Genomic DNA, 25,211 nt, shown 5'->3' on the forward strand with positions numbered 1-25,211 from the left:
ATTTTCTGGAGAGGGGCATCTTGCCAGAAGATAAGCTGGAAGCTAGGAAGCTGCGAATGAAAGCCACAAGATATCATGTTATTTCGGCACTCTATTCAAAAGAGCTTGCGCCAGCTACGATCTATTACAAAGGTGCTTAGACAAAGACCAATGGGAGCCCACCCTCAAGGAGTTCCATGAAGGTGAATGCGGGTCTCATGCAGCTGGAAGAAGCTTATCAAACAAAATCCTAGCATACGGGTATTATTGGCCAACCATGCGTGCTGATGCTAAGAAGTATGTGCAAAAATGCGAAAGCTGCCAAAAACACGCAGGCATGACACATCAGCCAGCTGAGATATTGCACCCCACCTTAACACCCTGGCCTTTCATGAGGTGGGGCATGGACATTGTGGGGAAATTGCCTGTAGCTCCAGGGCAAAAAGTTTTCATGTTAGCACTCACGGACTACTTTTCCAAATGGATCGAAGCTGGGGCATTCCAGCAGGTGAGAGATAAAGAAGTAATATCCTTTTTGCATACTAACATTATTTGCAGATTCGGAGTACCTAGCGAAATCATTTGTGATAACGGATCACAATTCATAAGTGACAAGACAAGGCAATTCTGTCACGAATGGAACATCAGCTTGATAACTTCCACACCTAGATATCCGCAAGCTAACGGACAAGCTGAGTCCAGCAATAAAGTAATTATCAATGGCATTAAGAGGCGCCTAAAAGCTAAGAAGGGAAGATGGGTAGAAGAGCTACCTAAGGTGCTGTGGGCAAACAGAACAACACCAAGAGGCGCCACAGGAAGAACTCCTTTTTCACTTGTGTATGGATGCGAGGCGGTCTACCTGCGGAAGTAGCTGTCCCTACAGCTAGATATGGATTGATGACTCCTGAAGCCAACGACAAAGAGCTTAGCTACGACCTAGATTCCATCGAAGAATTGGAGATAATGCATTAGTACGAATGGCTGCACAACAACAAATAGTGGCTCGTAGCTTCAACAAGAATGTCAAAGCTAAAGTATTCAAGGTAGGAGATTGGGTTCTAAGGAAAGTTTTCAGAATACCCAAGAAGTCAATGCGGTAAATTAGGATCAGCTGGGAAGGCCCCTATCTAATCGATCAAGTAGTTGGAAAAGGAGCTTATCGCTAACTACTAAAGATGGAAAAGCAATACCTAGAAGCTGGAACGCTTCTCACCTTAAGCTATATCATTTCTAACCTGGGGCACTACCAGGTTACTATCGGGCCAAAGACGCCAGAATCTTTAAAGGCAACCACTGCTTTGCACAAAGCATTGGTCCACCAGGTAAACAACACTTAATTTGTCTAACGACTTAAGTATTTTATGCTCGTAGCAGCAAGCCATCTAAAGTCCACTTCATACGCAGGTAAACGCAAGGGGTTGCACACCCAGGTGGGTAGCTGGAATTTCGAGATCCAGCTACAAGGTCGTAGCACCAGCATCAAGCAGCTAAGGGTTAGTTCACCCAAACTTAGCTGAATGGTCGTAGCACCAAGGAAACGGGCCCAACCTAAGTTGAACAACACTTACCCCAGGTAAATATGTTGTTCTAAATCTAAGATCAAAAAGCATGCATGTAACTTAAGTACTCATCAAAGTATCAATAGCTAAGATCAAAAGGCAAAGACATAAGTTCAAACGATTAAATTGCTGAAAGAAAATATGTTCTTACAAAAACACATTGCCCCCATAGGCAATGGTAAAAGTATCCAAGCTAATTAAAACTAAATTGTTCCAAAAGAAAACTGATGAAAGCATGAAGAAATTAAGAGATCACGCTGGCATCATCGCCAGCAACCTTGTCCTTGTCACCAAGAACAGCACCTTCTGGCTGGTTGAGAGAAGGAGGAGATTCAGCTGTAGACTTCTCCGAGTCATTTGTTTTGCCACCTGTAGCTAAAGCTTCCAGAGCGGTCATAGAATCCAGCTTGAGGAATCTGTCAATGTAGAAATTGACACCCTTGTCATCTAGCTTCTTGAACTTAATCAGGAAAGCTAGCTTCGCAGTTTCGATAATTTTTGCTTCAGCTTGGATGTCTAAAGCCCTCTCCTCAGCTTCTCTTACATGCAGCCAGGCGTGCATTTTCCTTCTCCGCCTCAGCTATCTTCTCATCTTTTTCCAGCCTCTCTTTCTCCATTAATTTTTGCTCAGCAGCTAACTTGCTCTCAGCATCCAGCCGGGACTGTTTCTCCCTCTCCAGCTTAGCTTGGTGGCTCAAATTGTCCTTTTGCAGACGAGCCACCTTATCCTTGAAGGGTAGCAACAGTCCGCAAGCTGTCCCTGGCAGCTATGCAACTCTGGGAAAGCTGGCGAAGCAAAAAAATCATAAGTATAAGCGGCATTAATCATTTTTCTTGATTTAAAGTAGGTCAAAAGATGTTACTAACCTGTAGGGATAGCTGGACAGCATGGTTCAGGATGACCTCAGGGTCCTGTCCCTTTAACCTCTTTTGTGCAGCTGGGAATACGAGCTTGTCAGCTGCAGGCCAGATCCCACCTTCTAGACCTTCTTCAGCTAGAAAGTCAGCAGGAAAGCTCACAAGGACCTCATCCCTAGGAGAATCGTCGTGATGTCAATGGTGGTTGGGATGGAGGATGAGCGTAGGTTCTTGCGAGGAACTCTGTCAACCTGAGACTGCCCAGAAGAAGCAGCTGATCTCTTCCTATTCTTGAGCATGTCCATTGCATCCTCGTCGGATAGATTACTGGATCTTGCTGGGGCTGCATGATGAGAAAATTAGTTGGCCTAATATCTAAGAGTTTGAGCAAAGTATAATCTGCACCAAAAATCAAAATTACCTGTCGACATCGAGTTAGTGCGAGAAGATGCTCGTGAATCTAAGGGTAGAACCTCGGTAGGAGCTGCGAAGGTGCGTTCCTCAACAGGAAACTTGAGCAATTCAGGTAATCTCTCAGCTTGTTCAGGAATCTGGGAGATAATAGGGCCAAGACCTGCAAGAGAAACAAGGTAAGAACCTAGTTAATTCGTTTTTAGAAACAAAGCACAAATGGAACAGTTAGGTACCTTTGTAGACCAACCCCCAACTAGAGGGCCCCAGCTTCGCCCAGCGAATCTTTCACTACAAAAAAACCTAGTTTTCCAAATAGAGTCTGATGCAATTGTACCTTCTATTAATGGGGGGAAGGGAGCCTTAGCCCTAAAAGTGATGAAACCCTTACCCGATTTTCTAACGCTATAGGCAGTCAGTAGTTCGTTTAGAGAGAAAGGATTATGCCATGCTTAGTTAGGGCTTCTAAGGTTAGGCAGGTTTTCCAAAAAGCTGGCATCAGCTGGCCAGGGGAAAGGTGCAAAACTTCCATGAAAGATCTAGTGAGGGGGGAAAAGGTGTAATTGTATCCTAGGTAAAAAGGGTGTTCATAATAACAGATGTAATCTTCAGGGCAGGTTTCGGGCCTGCATGTGGAGTAGGGAGGATAATCTGAGCATTTTCAGGGAAGCCCCCAGACTTAAGCACCTCGATATCTCTCTCAGTGACAGACGAAGCAACGTCATCTATGGCTCTACCCATTAGAAAGGAAGAAAAACTCTACAGAATTCTTGAGGAAGAAAGAAAGAGAAAGAAGCTTTACCTGAGAAGGAGACGAAGTCGCTAGAAAATAAAGTGAAGTTCAGAAAAAGAGGAGGAGTCCTTTAAATACTGGTAGCTCAACGGTAGTTTGGGCTAACGGATAAAAATTTATTGATGCGTGAAAAATTATCTTTTAGCTGTTGATAAGTAATCATTAATCTGATGAATTTTTTCTTTCCCAAGAAAATTATCTTTTCAGCGGATTAAAGGATTTATTTTTAGAGTAAAAGTTATTATCTTCACACGTTTTAATTCCTCAGATTAAGAGATAAAATTTTGAAATACCAGTTTGTCTAAATCTTAAGTTCTTTTGCTAACAGTTTGTTTTTGATTGGTAACTTGCGATTTTAACTCAGTTGCGCCTAGGTTGGCATCACAAGTTAGGGGCAATTGTTATGTCCTAAAAATTTTGCTAAGCTGAATCTGCAGGATATACGTCCGTCCCAGTAGAAGTTATCAGGTAGCTACAGCAAGCAGGAACGAAGGGAGTTGATAAATTTGATTCAAAGAGCATTGGATACTGATCAAGATCAAGTCAAATAATGCTGTTGCGCCTACAAAATAGGGTTGACAAAGTCATTAAGCAGAAGTGGAGATACTCCTTGATATTAGGAGATCATGGCATCATATTAGGAGATTAGTTATGCAACGTAAACATGTAAAGCAACGTTACAATAAATGTATGGATATAAATAGGAGTAGAAGTATTGGGGAAAGGCAGTTCATTAACATTGCTTACATTAGAACACTTCTATTTACTTTCACAAATATCAACAAGTGTATTTAGTATAAGCTGCTAGCTGCTAGCTATAAGTTGTAATCTTCCTACATAGTGGATTGGTGGACTCAATTCCACCCGCGGTTTTTACCCTCCTCTTGGGGTTTTCCGCGTCACCATTTCTTGGTGTCTCTGTCTTCTCTTTGCATCCTTTTTTAATTTCGTAGCTAGCATCCCTTGTTATTGCATCTCCATTAGCTGTAGATCCTCAGCTAAGTTCTGCCTGATCAGAATTTGGCATAAACAAAGACTAGTACTTGTCTTAAAAAAAAACTGGTACTTGCCAAAGTTGACATTATCCCAAAAAAAAAACTTTCATAGACCTTAGACCTCCACGCCCAATTTTAAGAAGAAAAATATACACTTTAGTATAAATTAACATTATCATGAAAATAAATAATGATTTTCTTTTCAAATGTACAAACTATTTTATTACATTACCACCATTTATAACCCACTACCAAACGAGCCGCTAGGAATTTAGGTCTGTAATTTTCACGGTACTCTGTTTTTTTTTTTTTTTTTGAAAAAGAAACATGAAAAGTTTTACTGGACTAGTTAACTAATTTATGCTTCACAAAATGTAAGAAAATCACATTTTTTTTAGAGTAAAATGAAAAAAAATCACATGGGATCACAATAAAATCAATTGAGGATGCGATGATCTAAAACTTTCGTTTACCTACTCCCAACTTTTTTTTTTTAATGAAAGATTAGATTACCTACTCCAACTTGTTTGCTATTACTTTTATCCCAAGTAACAAAAAATGGAAAAAAGTATCCTAATTTGTATATTTATTATCTTTGCAAGACATAAAAAACTATTGTTGCAATCATATAACTCTTATGAAGGATAAAGTGGAGTTTTAGTGACAAGAGCTTTAGTTCGAGAACTGATTGTTTATATTTTCATAGGTAAAATTCTCACTTTCTAGTCTATCAGTGCTTTTCCTTACTAAGGCATCCAATGTAGGCCAGCAGCTCTGCTTACATAAGCTCCAAAGAGAGTGAAATATACTGGAATTGCTGATCCGATTGCAAATCCCTGATCTCCTACATACGTCGTCAGCAGATTGTAATCACCTGAAATTATTTTCAGATCAGAAATCATAGACTCAATAAAAATGTCTTGAGATAATGTAATATTACAGATGGATTTCTAAGATCATCCTCGGGGATAATATTTCTTTCGGTCTTACCAACAATTCAGCACCAACAGGCAACATCAGCAATTTTCGTTAAGACGTGTGACTAAAGTCTGTCAGCAGCAAGAAGGAATCCCATGACAGCATCAGATTTAGATTGGAAGGCAATTATGAAAGGGCTCCATGCTTATTCTAGCATTGGCATACATTGCAAATCTTCGTTCCAAGGAAGCCTGAGAGGGCGAAGTGAGATCCCCGATAGAGAATACAATCGCACTGAGGAGCATTAGCAAATGCTGGCTTGCACATATGATCCTCAATATAAGCGCATGACTGAACTTCAAGACCTGAATCCCATCTCAGAACCGAGGAAATGGAAGATGATGATACCAAATAAAAACATGAATATGCCCAAGAAATATTCCGCCAACGGAAATGAAGTTGCCCCTAGAGAAAATGGAAGTAAATTAGGAGCTATTGAGGAATGAGATGTGTATTCACTGCATGATTTCACAACTGATACACAAGCATTGTTTATATGATCTGGGCATTAGGGCATATGGTTATTTCTAATTACAGGCTACGGCCATATAAATCAGCTACAAATATAATAATCAGTTGTCCAGATGTACCAAATTAAAGATATCTCCCTCATACAGCCAAAACAATCACCAAGAATTACCACGAAGAAGGAACAGATCAGAAAAGAAACGCATAAGCCAGAAAACACATTGGAAATATTTTGAAAGAAATAGTTATAGTGGTACGATAACAAAAGATAATAATCAAAGCACTGAAATAAGCTATCATTTGAGGGAATAGGAGATCCAATTGAGAGGCCATTATATAGGTGCAAGAGGGAAGGAAAGAAATTAGAATCACGATTTATAATTCAATGCGAAGCCAGAAGCTTTTGCACACTTAAAAAAGTAAGATGAAGAACAATAACAGCAAACAACGGTTACAATCGTCATAAGCTAAAACACATCCAAAAATCGATATTAATTTTTTCCTGCAAAAGACGTCAAACGTACTGACAAAAAGAGCAAACACATACATCTATGACTAAAGACCAGAATTCACCAACAAAAATAGCACTCTGAATTTCAACACACTTGAGAAACCAAATCATGATTGTTTAGAAAGAAACTTCTCCTAGTTTGATACCATCTTCAACTTGTTACCAAACAACCTCATAAGAACGTTGTGTTGAGATCGACTTTTCAGGATTTTAAATAAAAATTTATAAACGATCTGAATGGTGATACATGTTCACTTCTAAAAGATTTAGCTATCTCCATTACAATAATCAGAGTGCTGAAATAAAAAGTGGAAGATGCATGGTAAACACAAACGTACCCCTTCCTATTCCAGCATCCTCATTTAATAGCACCCTTGTACTCATATCTGAAAGCAGAAGAATTCAAGGTCCTGAAATCGGAACTTTGCAAAGGGTAGCCTGCAAAGTTTCAATGGAAAAGCTTATCCTAGCACATACCACACCATGCAAATGGGCCAGGAAAAAGTATGCCATGTTCTTTGTATTAATTGCCACAATGATAAATGCTATGATGAAAGGCAGCAATTCTAGTATCAGAGTTTGACTAATGGCACAATATGAAGCTTGAACAGCGAATACCAGTGTTGTTTCTGACACTACTGAGACTGGAGTTCTAAATAAAGAACATCTTTAGCCTTCAGGGCTCTGCATGAAAGCTATATAAGGCTTAAAAGAATTTGAGAAGTTTCTTATAGCATCCAGGAGTCGGTTCCAATGCCCCAACTCATTTGATCAACTGGAACTCATCAAGATCATTTGCAGACGAAGTCACCAGCTCAAATTGCAGGTATTAAAACCAAGGCTTTTTCACCACAAGAAGTAAGAGTAATTAGGCGAACTGTTTCTTTCAGTTCTTAAATGTACAGTCCAAATGTCCCAGCCAGGTTTCCATCAGACTGTCATTTATGAATTATGATATCAAACATGCCAAACTACCAATTGAACTATCGGCATAAAAATCAGCAAGTGACTTGGTCCAACACAATCTTAAAATATCACGATTGCATTGCTTGGGTTGCCCACAGAGGCAATGGTGCCTCAAATAATACTGGACGACCAGTAACAGGGTGTTCCAATGATAAACTCTCTGCATGAAGACAATGGCCATCACACGTCTCCCCTTTCCACTCACCGACTCCTTCATATTTAACATCTCCTTTAATAGGCATTCCAAGGTACTGACAGTGCAACCGGATTTGATGTGTCCTTCCACTCTTCGGAAAAGCTCTAACCAAAATCACATCCCTTCCTTGGTTAGCATCTGTCAATGATTTTTCCTCAACAATGATAGTTTTTTCTTGATCTTTCACACATTCAGATGCCTCTTCAAAATGGACGACCCTATCCAACTCAAATAAGGTATCCATGTCCCTCACCACAGATCCACCAGGCAGTGTGCGACCAACATCTGATGCAGCATAAACACGCCAAGCACCATATTTCGATCTACCATGGCCAGATTTTAACCTGATCCTGTCCCAATTTGGTGCAGACCCTATACAAAGAGCAATATAAGTTTTCTGGACCTTGTGATCAGTAAATGCCTTGACAAGCTTGCTAGCTACTTTGTGTAATTTGGTTATAACCATTACACCACTTGTATCGCGATCCAGCCTGTTAGCAAGATGAAACTCCGAAGCTTCGACCGAATCTAACCAGCACAAACAGCAACACATAAGCTAAAATTATATAGGTTTAATAATCCCAAAGCTTTTGAGCTCCGCATTCATAATGGCTAGCATCAGTATGTATTTCAGACTCTATACAAACAGCAATGTAAAGCACTTGAAAAACATTTATTATGCAGGTAAAACATTGAGCAGGAAGTATATATTTTCCATTTGAACAACAATTTTTGATACATTGATCTGACAACAACTGAACCCATCTGATCAATAATTAGCATTAAACCTCTTACTTGTATCGGCAGTTAAATGCTGGCTCCCAAGATAAAAAAAAAATCTAGTTGATATACAGGCTACCAGCTAGTACATCTGTACATGCAGTAGAGAAACCGTACTGTCAAGTGTCAACTGTTACCATTCACTATGTAGCATAATGCTGCTAACTTATGAAGTTAACAAAACTCAGTAAAAGAACTAGGCAGCTTCCTTCCCAGAAGTAAAAAACTTACAAAACAAGGCCTCTAAAATATTGGGATAATCAAAACAATCATTTGACCTGTTACTTGTGTCGATGGTTAGATGCTAGCTCACATGATTCAGAATTCTAGTTACAGGTTAGCAGCTAATATATAACAAGACCAATTTCAGCATCAGCATACTGTTACCATGTCACTTTATCTAGAGGTAAGAGCTAACCAACTTTTTTCTTGTTAATATAATCCTTTACATATCAACTACTCAAGACATTAGTATATGTAGTCAATAAAAGACAATCATGTTTCACTTATTCCACCAAAGAGACTTTTGAAGAATCACCCTAATCTACATGCACAGCCTTATGACCTTTACCGATATCCTCATTCCAAAATGCCAATGATTTTAATACATTCTCAATAACGTTATTATTCTGCCATGCACGGACCATGGTAACTTGTTTACCAATAATTCCTTTTCTCCAAAATATATTTCGCCCATCTAGTTATACCCCTGGAAACTTGATAATACATGATACACCCAAACTGTTTTTTGCATCCTTATCCTATAAGGGGTGGAAAGGGATTAGAGTGTCACACCCTTCTCTCCAGTGAACCAAAACTCCAGGTCATCATTGACACATTCGAGTGCATATGCTTTCAGACAGTTCATTCATACGAACATTAATGAAACGCATATAATGTAATGAGGTGCTATGACATTGTAGTCAAGCATCCAAGGAAAATGCACCCTCCTAAGCAAGCTCATTTCGATTACTCAACACGCCCATAACTCGCCTCTCCCCCACGCTTACTAAAATTACAGAGATGATTCATTTCTTATGTTCTTTGCTACACGCCACTTACGCCAACATGAAACAAATACATTTCCTAGTTTGAGCATAATTTTTTTATAACCATTTCCTCTCACAACTAATGGTTGCCCTATCATTTGTGGTCATTAATTATTTTATAACTCCCGCACTCTTACACCTACCCCACCATATTTTCTCTCTCCTCCCATTCCTTCTTTGCTCCTCTTTTTCTATCATGAAGAACTGAACATCAGTTTTTAGGCCAATTTTTCTCTCTCTCCTAATACACTAATATTACTTTTATACTCTCTCTCCTCATAACCCACAAGGAGGGCGAGGGCAACGACTGGGAGTACTCTAATTCATTCCATTGCCAAACAAGCTGTAAAGAAGCATCAAACAAGAAACAATCCAACCAAACATTCCCTATATCTAACCTTTTTCTTAACATTATACAATGCACAAACCATGAGTTAAAAACTTAAAATAGAACAATAACGAATCCAAACACTTTAAGCATATGGGTTATGCCCAAAAATCATAAACAAGGGAACATAAAATTAAATGCAAGAGAAAAATTAACCTAAACTTGAAGATTGTTGAAGAAGGTGAGGAGCAGAAGACAAAACACTCTCACAGTAAATCCCAGAGGGTTTATTCACAACCAACAACCATTGATCCTCGAAGATGACGTCATTTCTGGAGAGAGAAAAAAGACTGGACCTTGAAGAAGCAGCCATGGCTCTGTTAAGCTCAATTTGCTTGGAATAAAGTGGGAATGGCGGAGATAATGGAGTTGGGTATTGGGAGGATGATGAGATTTTTGGGTCATTAGTTAAATGGGTTTCTTCCATTGAAGTTGAATAAGATTTATTTGAGGTTTTGGATGAGATTGCAATTTGTTGGGTTGATTCAGGGAGGAGAGAGAAAGTTAGGAGTTTGAAATTTGTGGGAATTGGATGCAGCAGTAGTTGTAACGAGCGATTGAGAGCATGTATCATGTATGTATGAGAATGGAAGATTTGCAAGAGTTGTGTTTTCTCCACAGAAACTGAATTATGTTGCCTATCAAAATTCTTATAAGGTCAGCTTTTTATTTGGTTGAAATTATAGGTTAACTTTGTTCATAGGAAATTAATCTGGGCACCAAATGAGAATATAGGGGGTTTGCCTTATTTTGATAAATTAATTCAATCTCGTAACTTTATGTAATACTTAATATTTGATATCTGATATATGTTGAAATTATTTTTTTTCGGCCTGCACCATTCGTCATGTATACCGGGAAGCTAACAAAGCAGCAGATTGGATCGCCAACGTCAGACACCTCATAGACGCTAGCTTTACCATTGAAAATTGTACTCATTCAGCCATCTCTTCAATCCTTGTAAACGATAAGGTGGGAGCTCCCCTCGTGCGGAGGGTCTCCTAACCTACTTTCTCCTTACCTTTATAAAAAAAATTGTTGAAATTAATTAAGTGGTACATGTTGAAAAATTAAGAAAAGAACTTCAAATCATTACGAGTCACGATAACAACATTGAAAGCTCAAACCTTAACAAAATATTAAATGAGTTTTTCAGTCAATCCACTAACTTGAACGGGTTGAATTGCATAATCCCAATTCGATAATTTCATGTCAAGTTGGCGATTGGTGTTATTTGTCATCTCAATGGCGTTCAGTTTGTCAAATTACAGTGTATTTAACAAAAGAGAGCATGGAAAGAGAGAGAAGGAAGAAGAGTAGCATCAATACTTTTACTATTCACATATCACTGTTCAGTTTTGTTCGGCTCAGTTCAGTTCAGTTCAACTATGGACAATACTTTTACTCTCAAATATCACTATTCATTTCAATTTAGTTCTAGTTAAGCTGTTTTATGCCGAAGAGAACATACCTAAGGGCTTGTTCGTTATAGTCTTTTGTATTATGTTCTCTATCTTTTAAAAACTCGAAACAAAAATAAGAAAACAAGAAAGAGTCATTTGGTATTACTGTGGTTTTCTATTTTTTGGTTCTCAAATCAGTCATATAATATATGTCCTACAATAAATAAAAAATTAATCAAATTTATTAGAAACATGATAACAAACGATCCCATAATTTTTAATTTTCTATTATCAATTTTCAAAATTTACTAAATACATAATACTTCCTCCGTTTTTTTTTACTCGCTACACAATCTATTATGGGAAGTTTCACATTACTTGCTACACTTCTTTTTTGGGCAATAAACTCTCTCTATCTCTCTCCTCCCACATGGGTCCCTTTTCTTTTTACTCTCTACCTCTCTCTTCTCCAAAAATTGCCTAAGAATCCGTGAAATGAGAAATGTAGCGAGTAAAAAGAAACGGAGAAAGTATACACCTAGTCCCTCGGAGCACAATAGAATTTTCACTTTAACCTCTACAAGACTACAACCGTACAACGTAATACATTCCACATTCGCATTGATGCATTCCAATTCCCAAAACCCTTTTGAAATTTCTCCATAAACCCCATTCTCAGACCTCATTAAAGAAATCTCGTTTTTTTTCTTTCTTTGGGTGAAACATTCTGTAGTCTCTGTTCCAGTTCACTTTCACCATTTGAAGAGAGAGAAAAATGGTGCACTTCATTGCACGAAGATCAAGTTTACAATCTTTAATCCTCCGCCAAAACCTTAACCTCACTTCTTTACTTTTCTCTTCCAAATCTCAACCCCAAAATACCAACAATTTCCCGCCAAACCATCCTAAATCATGTTATATGAGCTTCCAAGATTCAATATTAGGTCTTAGGAATTTGATTTCTCGGCTAAATTATTCTGGGTATCCTATAAATTTGCATAAAAATGCGAAATTTTCAAGTGGGTATAATCAAGGAATCGTTTTTGCAAGTGGGGTTCGATTTTTTAGTTCTGAAGCTGCAGAACCTTCAACTTCTGATGGACTAACTGTTGAAGGAATTGTGTCGAATCATTGGACAATACTTGATGAGAGTGAAGATGATTGGAAGAGTCATGCTTCTGCTGTTGCTCAGTCTATTCATCTTATTAAAAAGCGTTTGCAGGTATATATTCGATTTGAGAAATTCCTAATTCATAACTACTTTCAATGTTAATTTGTTTGTAGTAGTTAGTGGTTGTATATTCGGCGACAAATGTTGTATATTGAGTTATGAATATTGTACTCCCTCCGTTTTTTTACATGTTACATTCCACTTAAAGTACATATTTAAAAAGTACATATCAAGACAAATCTAACTAGACCTTACATGACTATATTTTTATTCACGTGTAACATGTATATGAAAAGCGTTTGCAGGGTCAAAGTGAAGTTTGTGAATAGGGTAAATGTCAAAGTGTAACATGTAAAAAAAAAGGAAGGAAGTATATATAAGTAGTGTAGTGTATCAACTTCATCTCTTATAGTTATATAAGAGGGTGTGTTTTTGTATACAACAGTTGTGAATGATATACAATATCTTTATGTGGTAGGGTTTTTGAATTTGCGAATTGTTTATGAAGTTTTGACCTCAAATGTGGCTTTCAGTTTGCTCATTCTAAGGATCTTTTAGTTGAATTTTCTAAATACTCTTAGAATGTCACTTGAATTTGTTTTAGATTAATTAGTAGGTTCCAATTTTTTGCTCTCACTAGACAAGATAAATAGCCAGCTAAGAGCCAAAGACATTATGTTGCAATTTATCATGTAGGGTCTTGTTGTTTGAGGATTTCTAATTCATTTTGAGTTGTTTTTTATGTCATTTTTGTTATTGATGGTGGTAGTGGAAAAAATTGCTGGTGCGTTTGGACTTGTTATCGGCTGAGCTGAACAAACCAAATCTGTGGGATGATCCTGTTCATGCCGGAAAGATAAGTCGTGAGTATGGCTCACTAATGGGTAAAATGAAAGAGGTATTGGATTTTGAGCAGGAGTTGATTGAGCATATCGATATGCTGAAGCTTGCTCGAGAAGAGAATGATTCAGAGTTGGAATCGGTGCGCTTCACTTCTTCTAGGCATGTTCTCATATCTTTTTTTTTTTTTTTTGCTTCTATGTTAAGTTCCCTTTGATCTAATGATTATGAACAATCAAGTTTGTAAAAATATAATACGGTGATTACCAGTGATCATATATTTTGCCAAGTGATTTTATTGTGAGGTTCATTTTTGTACTATGACCTTGTGGAAGCTGATATTTGGGTTATATGACGGTCCCATTGAACAAATGATGACCTGACCTTGTGCAGTATATGAATCGTTGATCACTTTTATTCACATTGTAATTGTATTGAGAATGTTAAGAATGTGCTTTTACTGTGCTTGTGCTCAGTGATTGCAATGCAGAATTTGGGTCACTGCATGGAATTATCTGAATTTATTCTATATTGGTGCTACGACACTTTGAATTACCATGAAGTTTATGTTTGGATCATTACAGATATTTGTTCATGACATGAATTGCTAATGCATGATATTGCCGTCTTTTATGCATAATTGTGACTAAATGAGAAACTGAAATCAAGCGCTTAGTGATTATAGTAAGGCTTGACTCTGGAGTAATCATGATGGAACTTGTGCATTCTCTAATACAGAATTCATATTACATTATCTGTTGAATGTTCCCATATAGACCGTGAGACTTCCAAGGTTTACAGTGATGGTTAAGCACTGAAGTTGCACATTGGAGAAGCTGTAGAATATTAAACCAGGCGTATTCTCCTGCTACAATCTGAATATTTCAGCATTCTTTTGCTGACTTAAGAACTACTCCCTGCATAATTAAATTGTTTTAACACTTGAAGCTTTGCACTATTTACATACTCTACTTTGACTATATGATTTTACCCCTATATAAGAACAAATGTTATTATGTAAAAGGTTATTAATATTGTCTCAATGTTTATTTTCATTATATCAACTTTTTTAAAATCATTAATAAATAATTAAATATATTAATGTTCAAATGTACATTGGTAAATGTGGGAAGTCAAAGTGTTACAATTATGTAAATGGAGGGAGCAGAATTTAAGAGTTAAAAGTTGACATTTGACGACTTGCGAACAATTGGAAACCATAATGATGTTTGATTTAACAATATATCACAAGCTAGGTAGGGTGCTTGTAAATCCATTGTTGAAGTGAAGAGAAATTGGGACATCTATTATTGAGGATGTTGTTTGGTTGATTACGGAAGATAAACTGTGTTGGTCATGGTTACCAATTACTAACTTTTTTTTTCTGTTAGTGTTTGCAATAATTTTTTAAACCAACTGTCATTTCTACTGCATGATCATACATTATTTTGCTGCGATTTCTAGCCATTTTTGCTTATATACTTTATAGCACCACTTTGGAAAATTGTTTAATTGAATTTGGTGGAAACAAATGGGTTAATTTTAAAATTAATGTTAGCTTGAGTGTTTGACAAAATTTGGTCTCTTTGTTGGACATGTTGAAGGTTGTGCTTGCTTAAGAGTGCATATGTTGGACAGGAGGTTTGCAGTACCATCAGATACCGAAGTTATGTTTCCCTTGCGTGATTTTAACTGACAATATGAGTCAAGTAAGAAGGCTCTAGTGGGTCATAGACTTGGTTCATGATGAGTATAGTATGCTGGTCTACAACCCTTTGTTCTTTGGAATTCGGGGGAGGGGTCTTGGTTTGTGTTGGCATGGAGCTGTTGTCCATTCCTTTTTATGGCGTGGAGCTGGTGGAACTCTATTCTTTGTAGGACAGTAACGAAGGATTCTTAACATTCCTTTTCAGTCTGGTTGTTCCCTGTCTGTCCCAGGAATATTCCTTCTGTAAGTAGGCATCTGGCAAAGCCTTTCATGGTGCTCCCTTCACTAAGCCCAGTTGATAGCAGTTATATATGTGTTAATAGATAAGTAATTTCATCAGGTCATGGTGACGTATGAATGGCTCTCTTAGGCTTGGTTAAATTAGTGTCATTTATTCTCTTAGGACAATCCTTTCAACTGGGTATTCGAGATTATCCAATACCAAACAGTTTGTAATGGCCAAAGAAGAATGTTTGATTGGCATTGACCGTAAATTGCAGACTTCTTCATTTAGGTATGCATCTGCTGTCTGAGAACCTTTTTTGTGACATCAGGGGCCATGTGAAACTTTTCTGCAGTTTATCTACTCCCATGCAAGGAAATTACTTAGCCTGGTTTTTCTTTGGAGTTTAGATGAGTGTGCTGCTCCTCAATCTTTCCCCAACGGTGTTATTCTTTCCTGTTGTGCTAATATTTTGTATACTGCTTTGTTGCTTCAATAAAATGGTTTTCTTTGACCTTCCATACAGACAAATTTTGTGTTGTCTGGGTTGATTGGAATTTTTTAATTTTAATGTAATTTATGTACTTAATATCTGTATGTAGGAAACATTGAAAGCCTTACTTAAAATGAGAAGGGATTCAAAGGAGAAAGAACTGGATGCTATGTTGGCTGGAGAACATGATTCTTCTTCTTGTTTCATTGAGGTCAGTAATCTCAGTATCCAGTAGATGGCCTCCCAATGAATTTTAATTGCTGTGTCTGTGTCTCAGGAGGGTAAAGTGTATTGTTTCTTCAATTTCGTATTGCATTTGTAAGGTCATTGATTATATATGTTTGATAGCTTTGTTGAATATTGAATGTGGCCTGAAGGTCCATCAGTGTCCTGTTCATAAACTACAGTAAGATCGGAACCTTTGGGCCTCTGGCAAGTGGTGAAGGGTGAATTAAGTTGTAACTGTCAATGTTCGTTCCAACATCAAGGACATGCCCCAAATAGTTTTCACCAAGAATGCACCATTTGGAATACCTGCTTGATGGGAATCACAAACAAGTTCTAGAATAGAAGGATTAAGAGGGAAAAAGATTTAGGACATGTTCTATTAGTCGGATCGACAAAATACAAGTAGCTCACTCTCAAGAGGTGAGTGCTGTCCCAAGGGAAATGTAATAGACCCAAACCCAAATATTCAGCCAGCCCAAATCAGGCCACCAGTGACCTTCACTTACTCTAGGCACCACGTCAGAAGGAAGGATTCTGGGGCAGGTCTAGCAGCACCTGAATCTGTGACTTGATAGAGAGGCAACAGAGGGGTAGCCAGGTGGCATGCTGTGGTTTATTGCCAATGATTGAGGAAGGAGCAGAGAAGTTTCTTAAGGGAGAGAAATAGTACTATAACAGTAGTATAAATAGAGAATAGTAGTTAAGAGGAATTTTTTATCCAGAAAATTATTCTTCATTTGTCTTGTGGGAGTGTGGGGGTCACTCGAATACCTCTTGTATCTATTCCATGTTTTCAGCAATACCAGAATTGGAAATTATTAGTAGACATTAATCAGCACAAGAAATATAAATGAAATAAGAAAATGTTTTGTCATCTGTTACTATCATTTGCCTTCCATTGATTGTCTTAGCTGTCATTCTTTCTCCTCCTCTTATAGGTGATGAGGTGTTTATCTCCACCTTGATTTCTGGCAGAATAAAGTTATTTGATTCTTTTGGACTATCTACTTGCTTGTGGAAAATAGGATTCTTAAATTTGAAGGTTGTAGGATTATCGTCTCTGAATGATGGCAAGTATGAAACTTCACAAAGAATCTTGCCATTAGATCTGTGCTCTCTCCCATTGTTACCGGAGTCTTTATGGCATGAAGTCAGTACATTAGACCTTGAACTTCTAGATCCGTTGTGGAACACATTCCTGAGCCAGGCAAACTGAAGCAACCTTACATGTTGTCATGTTACCTAAGAACAGCAGTTGAAGTTAATTGTTGGTTGCACCAAGATTTAAAGCATTCTTTGTAATTATTTGAAATACTCCTTTCATTCTGAATGTATCTGTCTAAAGTTATGATTTCACACATATACGGATGGCTGGAAAAGGATTAATAAATATTCCCTCCATAATATAATGCTTGTTTGTTTTTTGCAGAGTCTACAAGATATACATTTGACCTTCAATATCTTCAATTCTATATTGAAAAAATATATAAAAAGCTGATATTATGAAAGTACACATTAAGGTGAACCTAACAATATCCTACATGAGTATGTTTTTTTGTATATATTTATGAGAATATTTGGTCAAAGATTTTAAAGTTTGACCTCAAAGAGAGATAAACAAGCACTATATTATGGGACGGAGGGAGTAAAAGTTTTACTGGAGTAGTCTACTACTTACACTCAGCCACAGGGGGTACTATTTCCGAAAATGCTGAAAAATTGCTAATAGTATGAGAGAGAGAGGAAGTATTAGTTTTAAGTTTCTTTGCTGTTCCCTGTTCTAGTAATGGCTCTTCTGAGAACAAGGGTTTGTACTGTATACTACTGTCACAGGTAACAAGCAGTCAAGTGTTCTATATATGCATTAACCTGAATTTTATTTGATCTCGAGGATCATTCTATAAAAGCTGAATTAACTAACCGGGTCCAGATTCTAGACTAAAACCTAAAGCATCGTTATAAAGAGGCCCAGATTTGAATGCATGTGATGACCTACCATGGGTATTAGCATATGCTATGATAGTCTGGTGTGCAGAGACAAGATTATGGTTAAATCACCTGTTAACCTCAATTGTGTTGGAGAAATATTATCAGCTTGTCACAGACCAAAGTGATAATGCATAACTGAAAAGTTTTTACGCACTTGCTTGAATGATATTGTCTCTCTTTGCATCGACAGTTTATCCTCCTTTACTCAATTTTTTCCCAATATGCTATTTGATGAGATTTAGGTTGACAGTAATGTGCCTCATCAGTCATCACAAAGGAGTATAACAAGATTATATTTGTAGGTTCAAGCTGGAGCTGGTGGCACAGAGAGCAATGACTGGGCATCCATGGTCATGGAAATGTACAAATCGTGGGCACAACGGCGTGGATATAAAGTTAGTGTTGTAGATGAAATGCCTGGTGAAATTGCAGGGATCAAGGTTATGCTTCATACTTTCTCTCCTTTCTTCAGCTTTTGGCTATGAATCAGACAAAATTGACAGGCAACATTGGCTAGAGACTAGCTTCATTTCTGATTGAAATGGCACCAGATTAGATTATAAGGGAAAGGGAGAGAGAGAAACATCAACAGAACTTGTCCACCGATTCATGTATAGGGGTTGCATTTTTTTTCAATCCAGGAATAGTTTGGTCTCATTGCATTCAGCAAAACTTTTGTTGGAGTTTGATTCTTACATTGACTTTTACTTGGATTTCAGCGGGCAACAATCAAAGTCGATGGTGAATATGCATATGGGTATGCAAAAGCAGAAATAGGGGTACACAGATTGGTTCGTATTTCACCGTTTGATAGTGCAAAGCGCAGACATACATCATTTGCTGCTGTAGCAGTGATTCCGATCCTCAAAGATGTATCCACACGTGTTCAAATCAAAGAAGCGGATCTCCGCATTGATCGTTATCGTGCTGGGGGTGCTGGTGGCCAGTCTGTTAACACCACAGATAGTGCTGTGAGGATAACTCATATCCCTACTGGGATGGTCGTTACTTGTCAAAATGAAAGGTGTGCATCCCTGTCTTTGTTTGTAGACTTCTAGTTTCATAGACGCAGATACATAATGGATAATTCCTTTTTCTTTCTCATTACATGCGATTTGTATGTTCTTATGAACATCAATACTAAGTCACTCTGAAGAGAATCTTCTATAAGTAGAAAATTTCCCGTGATCTCAACCTCATAGTTTGTTGAAATAGTTCAAATGATTTGTCCTGAACAGTTGTGCGCAGTTTATTCACTGGAAATGGTAGCTTTGAGCTTAAAATTGCTGGGATGGCTTGGGGAGATTGATCTAATTCTGAAGTCTTCCTCGAGTTCAAAATAATAGATAGTATTTAGATGAGACAGACTGATCCTGGGAACAAAATCAAAAAAGGGGAAATCAGACCAGTTTTTATCTTTACCCTCGTAATACCCTGGCTACGGTTATGTACTCTACCTCTCATACATTTTGTTGCACCTCATAGTTTTGACTGCTTTATCTTAGTTAAGAAAGAGCCTCACATGTGAGTTGGAACTTAGTCCCACATTGAAGAGCACGAGGAAAGACTAATAAGGTTACGTGATGCATTATTTATAGGTTGGAACCCCGTTATGTTTGTATGTGGTCAGACTTACCTCCAGCAAAGGTCTGTGGGTGCAGGCCCATAGTAAGTTTATCAACCTTACGCATAAATCAACCTTATGCACGAAGTTGTTTATTTAAAAGATCTTTGTGTTTCTTCAATCAACACACATGGAAGTTTTAGTAATTGTGTATTTACAGGTCACAACATCAAAATAAGGCTTCAGCAATGGCTGTTCTCCAATCTCGGTTAGACCAGCTTGAGATAGCTCGCCAGGCTCTAATGAATTCTCAGCATACAGAATCGCTCACAGAGATCAGTTGGGGAAACCAGATAAGAACTTATGTTCTTCAGGTAAAAATATCCAGATTTCAGCCTCCTCTCCCCAACCCCTGCAAGATACACTCGCACATAAACTAAAAGACGTAAAGGAATTATTTATATTAACGACCTTTTTACCATGACATATTACAGCCCTATCGAATGGTGAAGGATCTTCGTACAAATTTTGAGGTTTCAGATCCTGATTCTGTCCTGGATGGTGACCTTGATGGATTCATATTCAGCTTTTTGTCTGCTTCATTAGATAAAAATGATGATAATTTGTGATTTAGAGACTCTGACTGCCATTCCTATTCTCCCGAGGCTCTTTTGCAACGCCCGACATACAGTTTATGCGTGGAGACTGGAAATTCAACCTCCCCCATCTTCAGTGGAAACACAAAAGTATGGGATAAGGGCAATAATGCTCAATTTCATTGACTGAATTTAACAAATAAATTTTGATTATGCAAAGGTTGGCTATTATATTGTTCTAGAATCGTCTTTATATAGACTTGTAATTACTAAAAGTATAGTGCATTTTTTCATTAAACTGTTCTTTTTCAATTCTTTGAATACATGGCTCACAACTTCATTAGTGATCCAAACGGAACAACCTTATTATTCCTTTTGCAACTCCCGTCACCAATCGCTCACAAAGATTAATTGAGCCAACTAGATTAGAACTTATGTTCTTCAAGTAGCGGTTCATTACTCAAGTAGCAGAGCTTGATTTGTGCTTGTAATATTTTGCCCATGTAAACCGCTACTCAGAGTAGCGGTTTTTGTGGGCAAAAACAAAAAAAAAAATCAGTTTCTCGCGTGCCGTCTTACGTGGATGGTACGTAGGGAATTTTTTTTTTGGCCATATTTTGGGAATTAAAACCCACTTTTGCATTATTCAAGGAAAAAATTCAAATATATCTAAGACGGTACTATATAATTGCTAACTTCACCGTCGTATATACTATATACTACTATATAAGGTGTAGCCTTTTACCGTTTTACGCATAACCATATCATGTCATAAACCCTGTTGACCATGAACATGACTACCATCCAATCCTAAATTATAGTTTCTTTATTCCTGCTGCCCACCAACATTATCATCCAATCTTGGATGATAGTATCTTGGCTCATGTTGCAGTTGCACACCAACCTGATAATCAAATTGTAGATGATAGTCCCTTGGTTGTTGATGTATAACGCTAGCTTGAGGATGAGGCGTATGATCAACATGAGCATTATTATCAACAAAGCTCAACGGCGCCTGATAGACTGTATTTACGAGAGGATGATGTTGATAACCATCCATTTGTTGACACCCCACGCCGTGAGGATGAGGCGTATGATCAACCTGAGCAATATTATCAGCAGAGCTCAATGGCGCCTGATCGACGGTATTTACGAGAGGATGATGTTGATAACCATCCATTTGTTGACACCCCACACCGCGAGAATGAGCCATATTATGAGCAGAGCTCAATGGCGCCTGATCGACGGTACTTGCTACAAGAGGATATTGTTGATAATCATACAGATGTGACTGGTGGTTGACAGATTGATCATTTCCATCAAGTAATAGATTATCATTCAGCATTATTGGTTCCTCCTGATTCATTGTAGCACATTGGATGGGTAAATGATCATTTATTGAATATGATGGAGTGTTTCCAATTCCACCAAAGTCGTTTCTATAGTTGTTCATATTGCTACAGCTTGGAGAATCATCCCCTGCATAAAAAAAACAATGATCGCTAATTAGGGGACATTATGAATTTAAGACCTCAAAAAAGTCATACAAATATATATATAAGAAAAATTCTCCTTCGAGATATCATGATCACGAGTACTATACTTAAGAACTACTTTCACATTGGTATCATTTGACTAATCTTGATACATTAACGAGTTATTAAATTGTTGATCGTACTAGAAAAAAATTACTTTAATTTTCCCTATTTATTTTGTGGAATTATTATGAACACATGTCAAATTATGTTGAAATAGTATCTAAATGTACATTTTCAATAAATAATATGTAAATATGCAAATATGAAAGCAAATGCACTATAAATAAAATCAAGTGACACATAACTCAAAAACTTAGACTAGTTTCACAGTTTTATATATATTAATAGATATTGACTCATTGTGTGAAATAATTTCTCATAATTGGTATATAATATGTATATCATATATGCATAGTATGATATATGTAATCGGGGGTTAAATTGATCAATATATCACTCTCAACAAGGTTGATGACACTTAACACTTGATAATTCAAAAGAACTTTTTTTTCACAATTTGTAACCCTATATCTTTTTACTAATACTAATAATAATATAAGTCATAGGGAAAATATAACTCCTTAGTAAGGAGGTTGTAAAGTATGAGCTTGTTAACTATTAAACCATTAAAATAGATAGTATAAGGCAATATTGTAACACATTGCTAGTCATCCTATACATTCTTGAGTTTGTCTGGTAAGAGGCCGCCTACTTGTTAAACTAAAATTAGGCAATGATAAGCCCAATTAAAAAGAGAATTAGCCCAAAGTGACTAGTTTAATCCATTTAGTGACTAGGTCTACTTTCATATTAAAATTAGATCATCACTTTTAATAATTTTTGTAAACTCTTTCCTTGATATTGAGCAAACATAATAGTCCATTTCCTAGGAATTACATACGGGAAATAACAACCTAAGAAATAGAACTACCGATGGGAATTAAAATCCCATTTCTACCAAACAACCCAAGTGTGGATTATGCACTGATGCTCATTGTGCACCCGGAAGAATGTGTCATTCATATAGAACACACAATTTAAAATTAAAGAACATGTGAATCTCCAATTATAAAATAACATAGGTGGTAATGAAAAGAACGTATAGTAAATGAACATATAGTCTAACAAACTAAACGAATGTACCTTTTAAATTCAAATTTGAAAAAATGATTCTCAAACAAGTTGCAAAATTTAAAGAAACACATAACAACATTTTTCTTAAAATCATGAATTTCTAAAACTAGGTCGTTTAGGAGAGGGTACACCATCCTCTACCTGTATCATGTCGGGTGTATGTTCCTATTTGCGCCAAACAACCACTTAATGTATTAATAAAAGGACCCATATTATCATTATTAAACAAGGCCTCTTTGATAAGTAATCTGCCATGGGAAATATCTTATACGTTGGACTACACAATATTTTTATGCAAAATTTGCTAAAAATAATCTTTTTAGAGTTAATTTTGCCAAAAAAACTGTTAAATCAATATTTGCAAACAAAAACCACAAACTTATATTTCTTCGCAAGATGAAACATATTTCTATTTTCCATTGTGGTTTTTGAGATGCAGAGTTAACCCTTCTATTAACCTTTAATCCCTTATTTCCATTAACTGCAAACCCACCCTTATACATTTCAAAAAAGTTTGTGGATTTTTTTTGCATATATTGTTTTGAAAGGTTTTTTTTTTTCCGCAGAATTGTACTTTACAAATAAAAATAAAAATACGGAAATTTCACCTGTGAAAGTAATTGATAGTTGGGGATCATCATTTGAATCTTCTAATAAAGGCTGTAGGTTCAAATTTGACTCTGGAGCAGCTATCATTATCTTGCAATAATGCTTCTCTAACAAACCTGGTTCGAATTTAAGCTCATGCATACTATGGAAAAGAAAAACTAGATAAGTATTAATATCCAAATGAAGCTAATTAATTAAATATGATAGAAAGATAATGTGAGCATTTTATACCATAATAAGGAAGCTTGTCTATCCGTAAAATCTTCTGTTGATTTCCATATTGTATGCTTCTTAGCCTGTGGATTCTCCTCACGGAAGAATAAGGGACTATTCTTCAGCTAAAAATGTCATAAGAAGAAAAATAGATCAAACAAAAGCCACATATAAGTAAAAATATTACTAAAGATTTCATCTTAATAATGACACAAGAAGAATTTGCATGACACATGTCTCCAATAAATTTAGCACGTACGGTTCAATGGTGGAAACCTTAGAGCTGGATCATGAAACATTAGATATAAATATGCATACAATAAAGTTGAAATAAAAATATATTGACCAAACAAAAAATTTGTGCAATTTGCACAAATTTAAAAAGCACTACCTTAATATAAAGATATCCGCCGTTGCTTGGGAAAGTAGCACTCATAGTTTCAATATCACACCAGTTGAACTCAATCTTGATTTTCAACCTGCCTTCCAAAAGTTCCAAAGCCATTTTCTTTTTCTTGAAAAAACACTTGACGACAATATCCGCGTGACGTTTTGATTTTTTCTATGACATGAAAACATAACCACATGAAACAAGAGCAACGATTAAATTTCTTTTGTAATTACTTTTAGGTTAAAACCTACTTTAGTACTGTTTGTAACAACAACTAACAAAGTTACAGTTTTGCAAAATAATGTTGAGAGAGACGAGAAGTAATAACCTAATTAAGTTATATATATGTTTCCTACGCTTTGAAATAAGTGAAATACTTCTATCTTTTAGTATTGAACTTATTTCAAAACGGAAAAAGTATTATACTTTGGAACAAAGATCATGTTCAAAATTTCTACTACTATTATAAGTATTAATACGTGAATAATCCGGGATAAAAATATTTTACCAAAGACAGACCTAAAATCACTAAAATGAAATCTAGATAACAATCACCTTCCAAGAACCAATTGTAAGAGACAAAGCGTTGAAGTTAATAGCAGTTTGCTTATCAGCAGAAGAATGATTAGGTGCTTCAAGGACTTCGGCATTGATCATACTCCACAATTTGGTCATGTTGAGCTTCAGTCCGAGTGGCGGTTTATCCATCTTACGAACCTTAAAAAGAAAGAAATAGTATTCAATCGGTTACAATATTAAGATAGGATAACAATAATGATATATATACTTCACACCCCTATTACTTGATCTATCGATAGATAAGATTTATTGTATTACTATTCCTTTTCCCAGATAATTCGTAAAGATGCTTTAGGGTGGCGTGTTTCCTGGTTTCTACCCTAATTTTTCTTATAAAAAAATACTATACGTGCATTGCATAGGTTTAATAACAGTCTACGTACTAATTTTTAAGTCTATACTGATTGAGGATCGAACTTTTACAGATTACAAAAAGGATCTCCTTACAAGAAAATTCTATTCACCTTAAAAAAATTCATATTGATAACAAAAAAAAATCATCAAGAAAAGTAAAACAAAAACGTATTATGGCTCAATTGAACTGAAAATAATAATAAATAACCAATAAATAAATAATAAAAATAATAATATACAATAA

General features: G+C 36.6%; 2 protein-coding genes and 1 long non-coding RNA gene across 10 annotated transcripts; 1 reads left to right on the plus strand and 2 right to left on the minus strand.

Moving 5' to 3' along the window:
- Positions 1-2,271: 2,271 nt before the first annotated feature.
- On the minus strand, positions 2,272-3,029 carry LOC130591014 (uncharacterized). The gene is made up of 3 exons (XR_008968890.1): positions 2,821-3,029; positions 2,409-2,742; positions 2,272-2,327 (listed from the first exon to the last, which is right to left on the minus strand). It is a non-coding gene; the product is annotated as an uncharacterized LOC130591014 (long non-coding RNA).
- A 1,161-nt stretch (positions 3,030-4,190) lies between these two features.
- Positions 4,191-10,654, minus strand: LOC104890402 (RNA pseudouridine synthase 1). Of its 6 annotated transcripts, none has more exons than XR_008969140.1 (5): positions 10,091-10,654; positions 6,894-8,245; positions 5,589-5,981; positions 5,381-5,472; positions 4,191-4,608 (listed from the first exon to the last, which is right to left on the minus strand). XR_008969140.1 is itself a non-coding variant. In XM_010675873.4 (2 exons), the coding sequence occupies exons 1-2, from the start codon at positions 10,506-10,508 to the stop codon at positions 7,590-7,592; spliced, it is 1,074 nt and encodes a 357-aa protein (XP_010674175.1). In that variant the 5' UTR covers positions 10,509-10,654; the 3' UTR covers positions 6,508-7,589. The 6 variants fall into 6 exon arrangements, 1 of the variants encoding a protein (XP_010674175.1); XR_008969139.1 differs by having other exon boundaries at positions 4,191-4,612; XR_008969138.1 differs by having other exon boundaries at positions 4,191-4,612; positions 5,346-5,472.
- A 1,282-nt stretch (positions 10,655-11,936) lies between these two features.
- Positions 11,937-20,461, plus strand: LOC104890401 (peptide chain release factor PrfB2, chloroplastic). 3 transcript variants are annotated; one of them, XM_048643496.2, is made up of 7 exons: positions 11,937-12,559; positions 13,278-13,490; positions 15,882-15,983; positions 18,292-18,429; positions 18,709-19,013; positions 19,588-19,657; positions 19,774-19,922. In XM_048643496.2, the coding sequence occupies exons 1-7, from the start codon at positions 12,113-12,115 to the stop codon at positions 19,789-19,791; spliced, it is 1,293 nt and encodes a 430-aa protein (XP_048499453.1). In that variant the 5' UTR covers positions 11,937-12,112; the 3' UTR covers positions 19,792-19,922. The 3 variants fall into 3 exon arrangements, with proteins under 3 accessions (XP_048499453.1, XP_048499454.1, XP_010674174.1); XM_010675872.3 differs by lacking the exon at positions 19,588-19,657 and adding an exon at positions 20,048-20,461 and having other exon boundaries at positions 11,941-12,559; positions 19,774-19,927; XM_048643497.1 differs by lacking the exons at positions 19,588-19,657; positions 19,774-19,922 and adding an exon at positions 19,228-19,319.
- Positions 20,462-25,211: the final 4,750 nt, after the last annotated feature.

Source organism: Beta vulgaris, chromosome 4 (assembly GCF_026745355.1).
Source record: "Beta vulgaris subsp. vulgaris cultivar EL10 chromosome 4, EL10.2, whole genome shotgun sequence".
Lineage (NCBI taxonomy): Eukaryota > Viridiplantae > Streptophyta > Magnoliopsida > Caryophyllales > Amaranthaceae > Beta > Beta vulgaris.

Bases quoted from the DNA above. Each gene is read 5' to 3' on its own strand.
- LOC104890402 (XM_010675873.4), bottom strand. From the start codon at position 10,508: ATGATACATGCTCTCAATCGCTCGTTACAACTACTGCTGCATCCAATT. The intron at 8,246-10,090 runs GTTAATTTTTCT...TGTGCTGGTTAG, and splicing joins TCAACAATCTTCAAGTTTAG to ATTCGGTCGAAGCTTCGGAG.
- LOC104890401 (XM_010675872.3), top strand. From the start codon at position 12,113: ATGGTGCACTTCATTGCACGAAGATCAAGTTTACAATCTTTAATCCTC. The intron at 12,560-13,277 runs GTATATATTCGA...TGATGGTGGTAG, and splicing joins TTATTAAAAAGCGTTTGCAG to TGGAAAAAATTGCTGGTGCG. The intron at 19,928-20,047 runs GTAAAAATATCC...GACATATTACAG, and splicing joins TAAGAACTTATGTTCTTCAG to CCCTATCGAATGGTGAAGGA.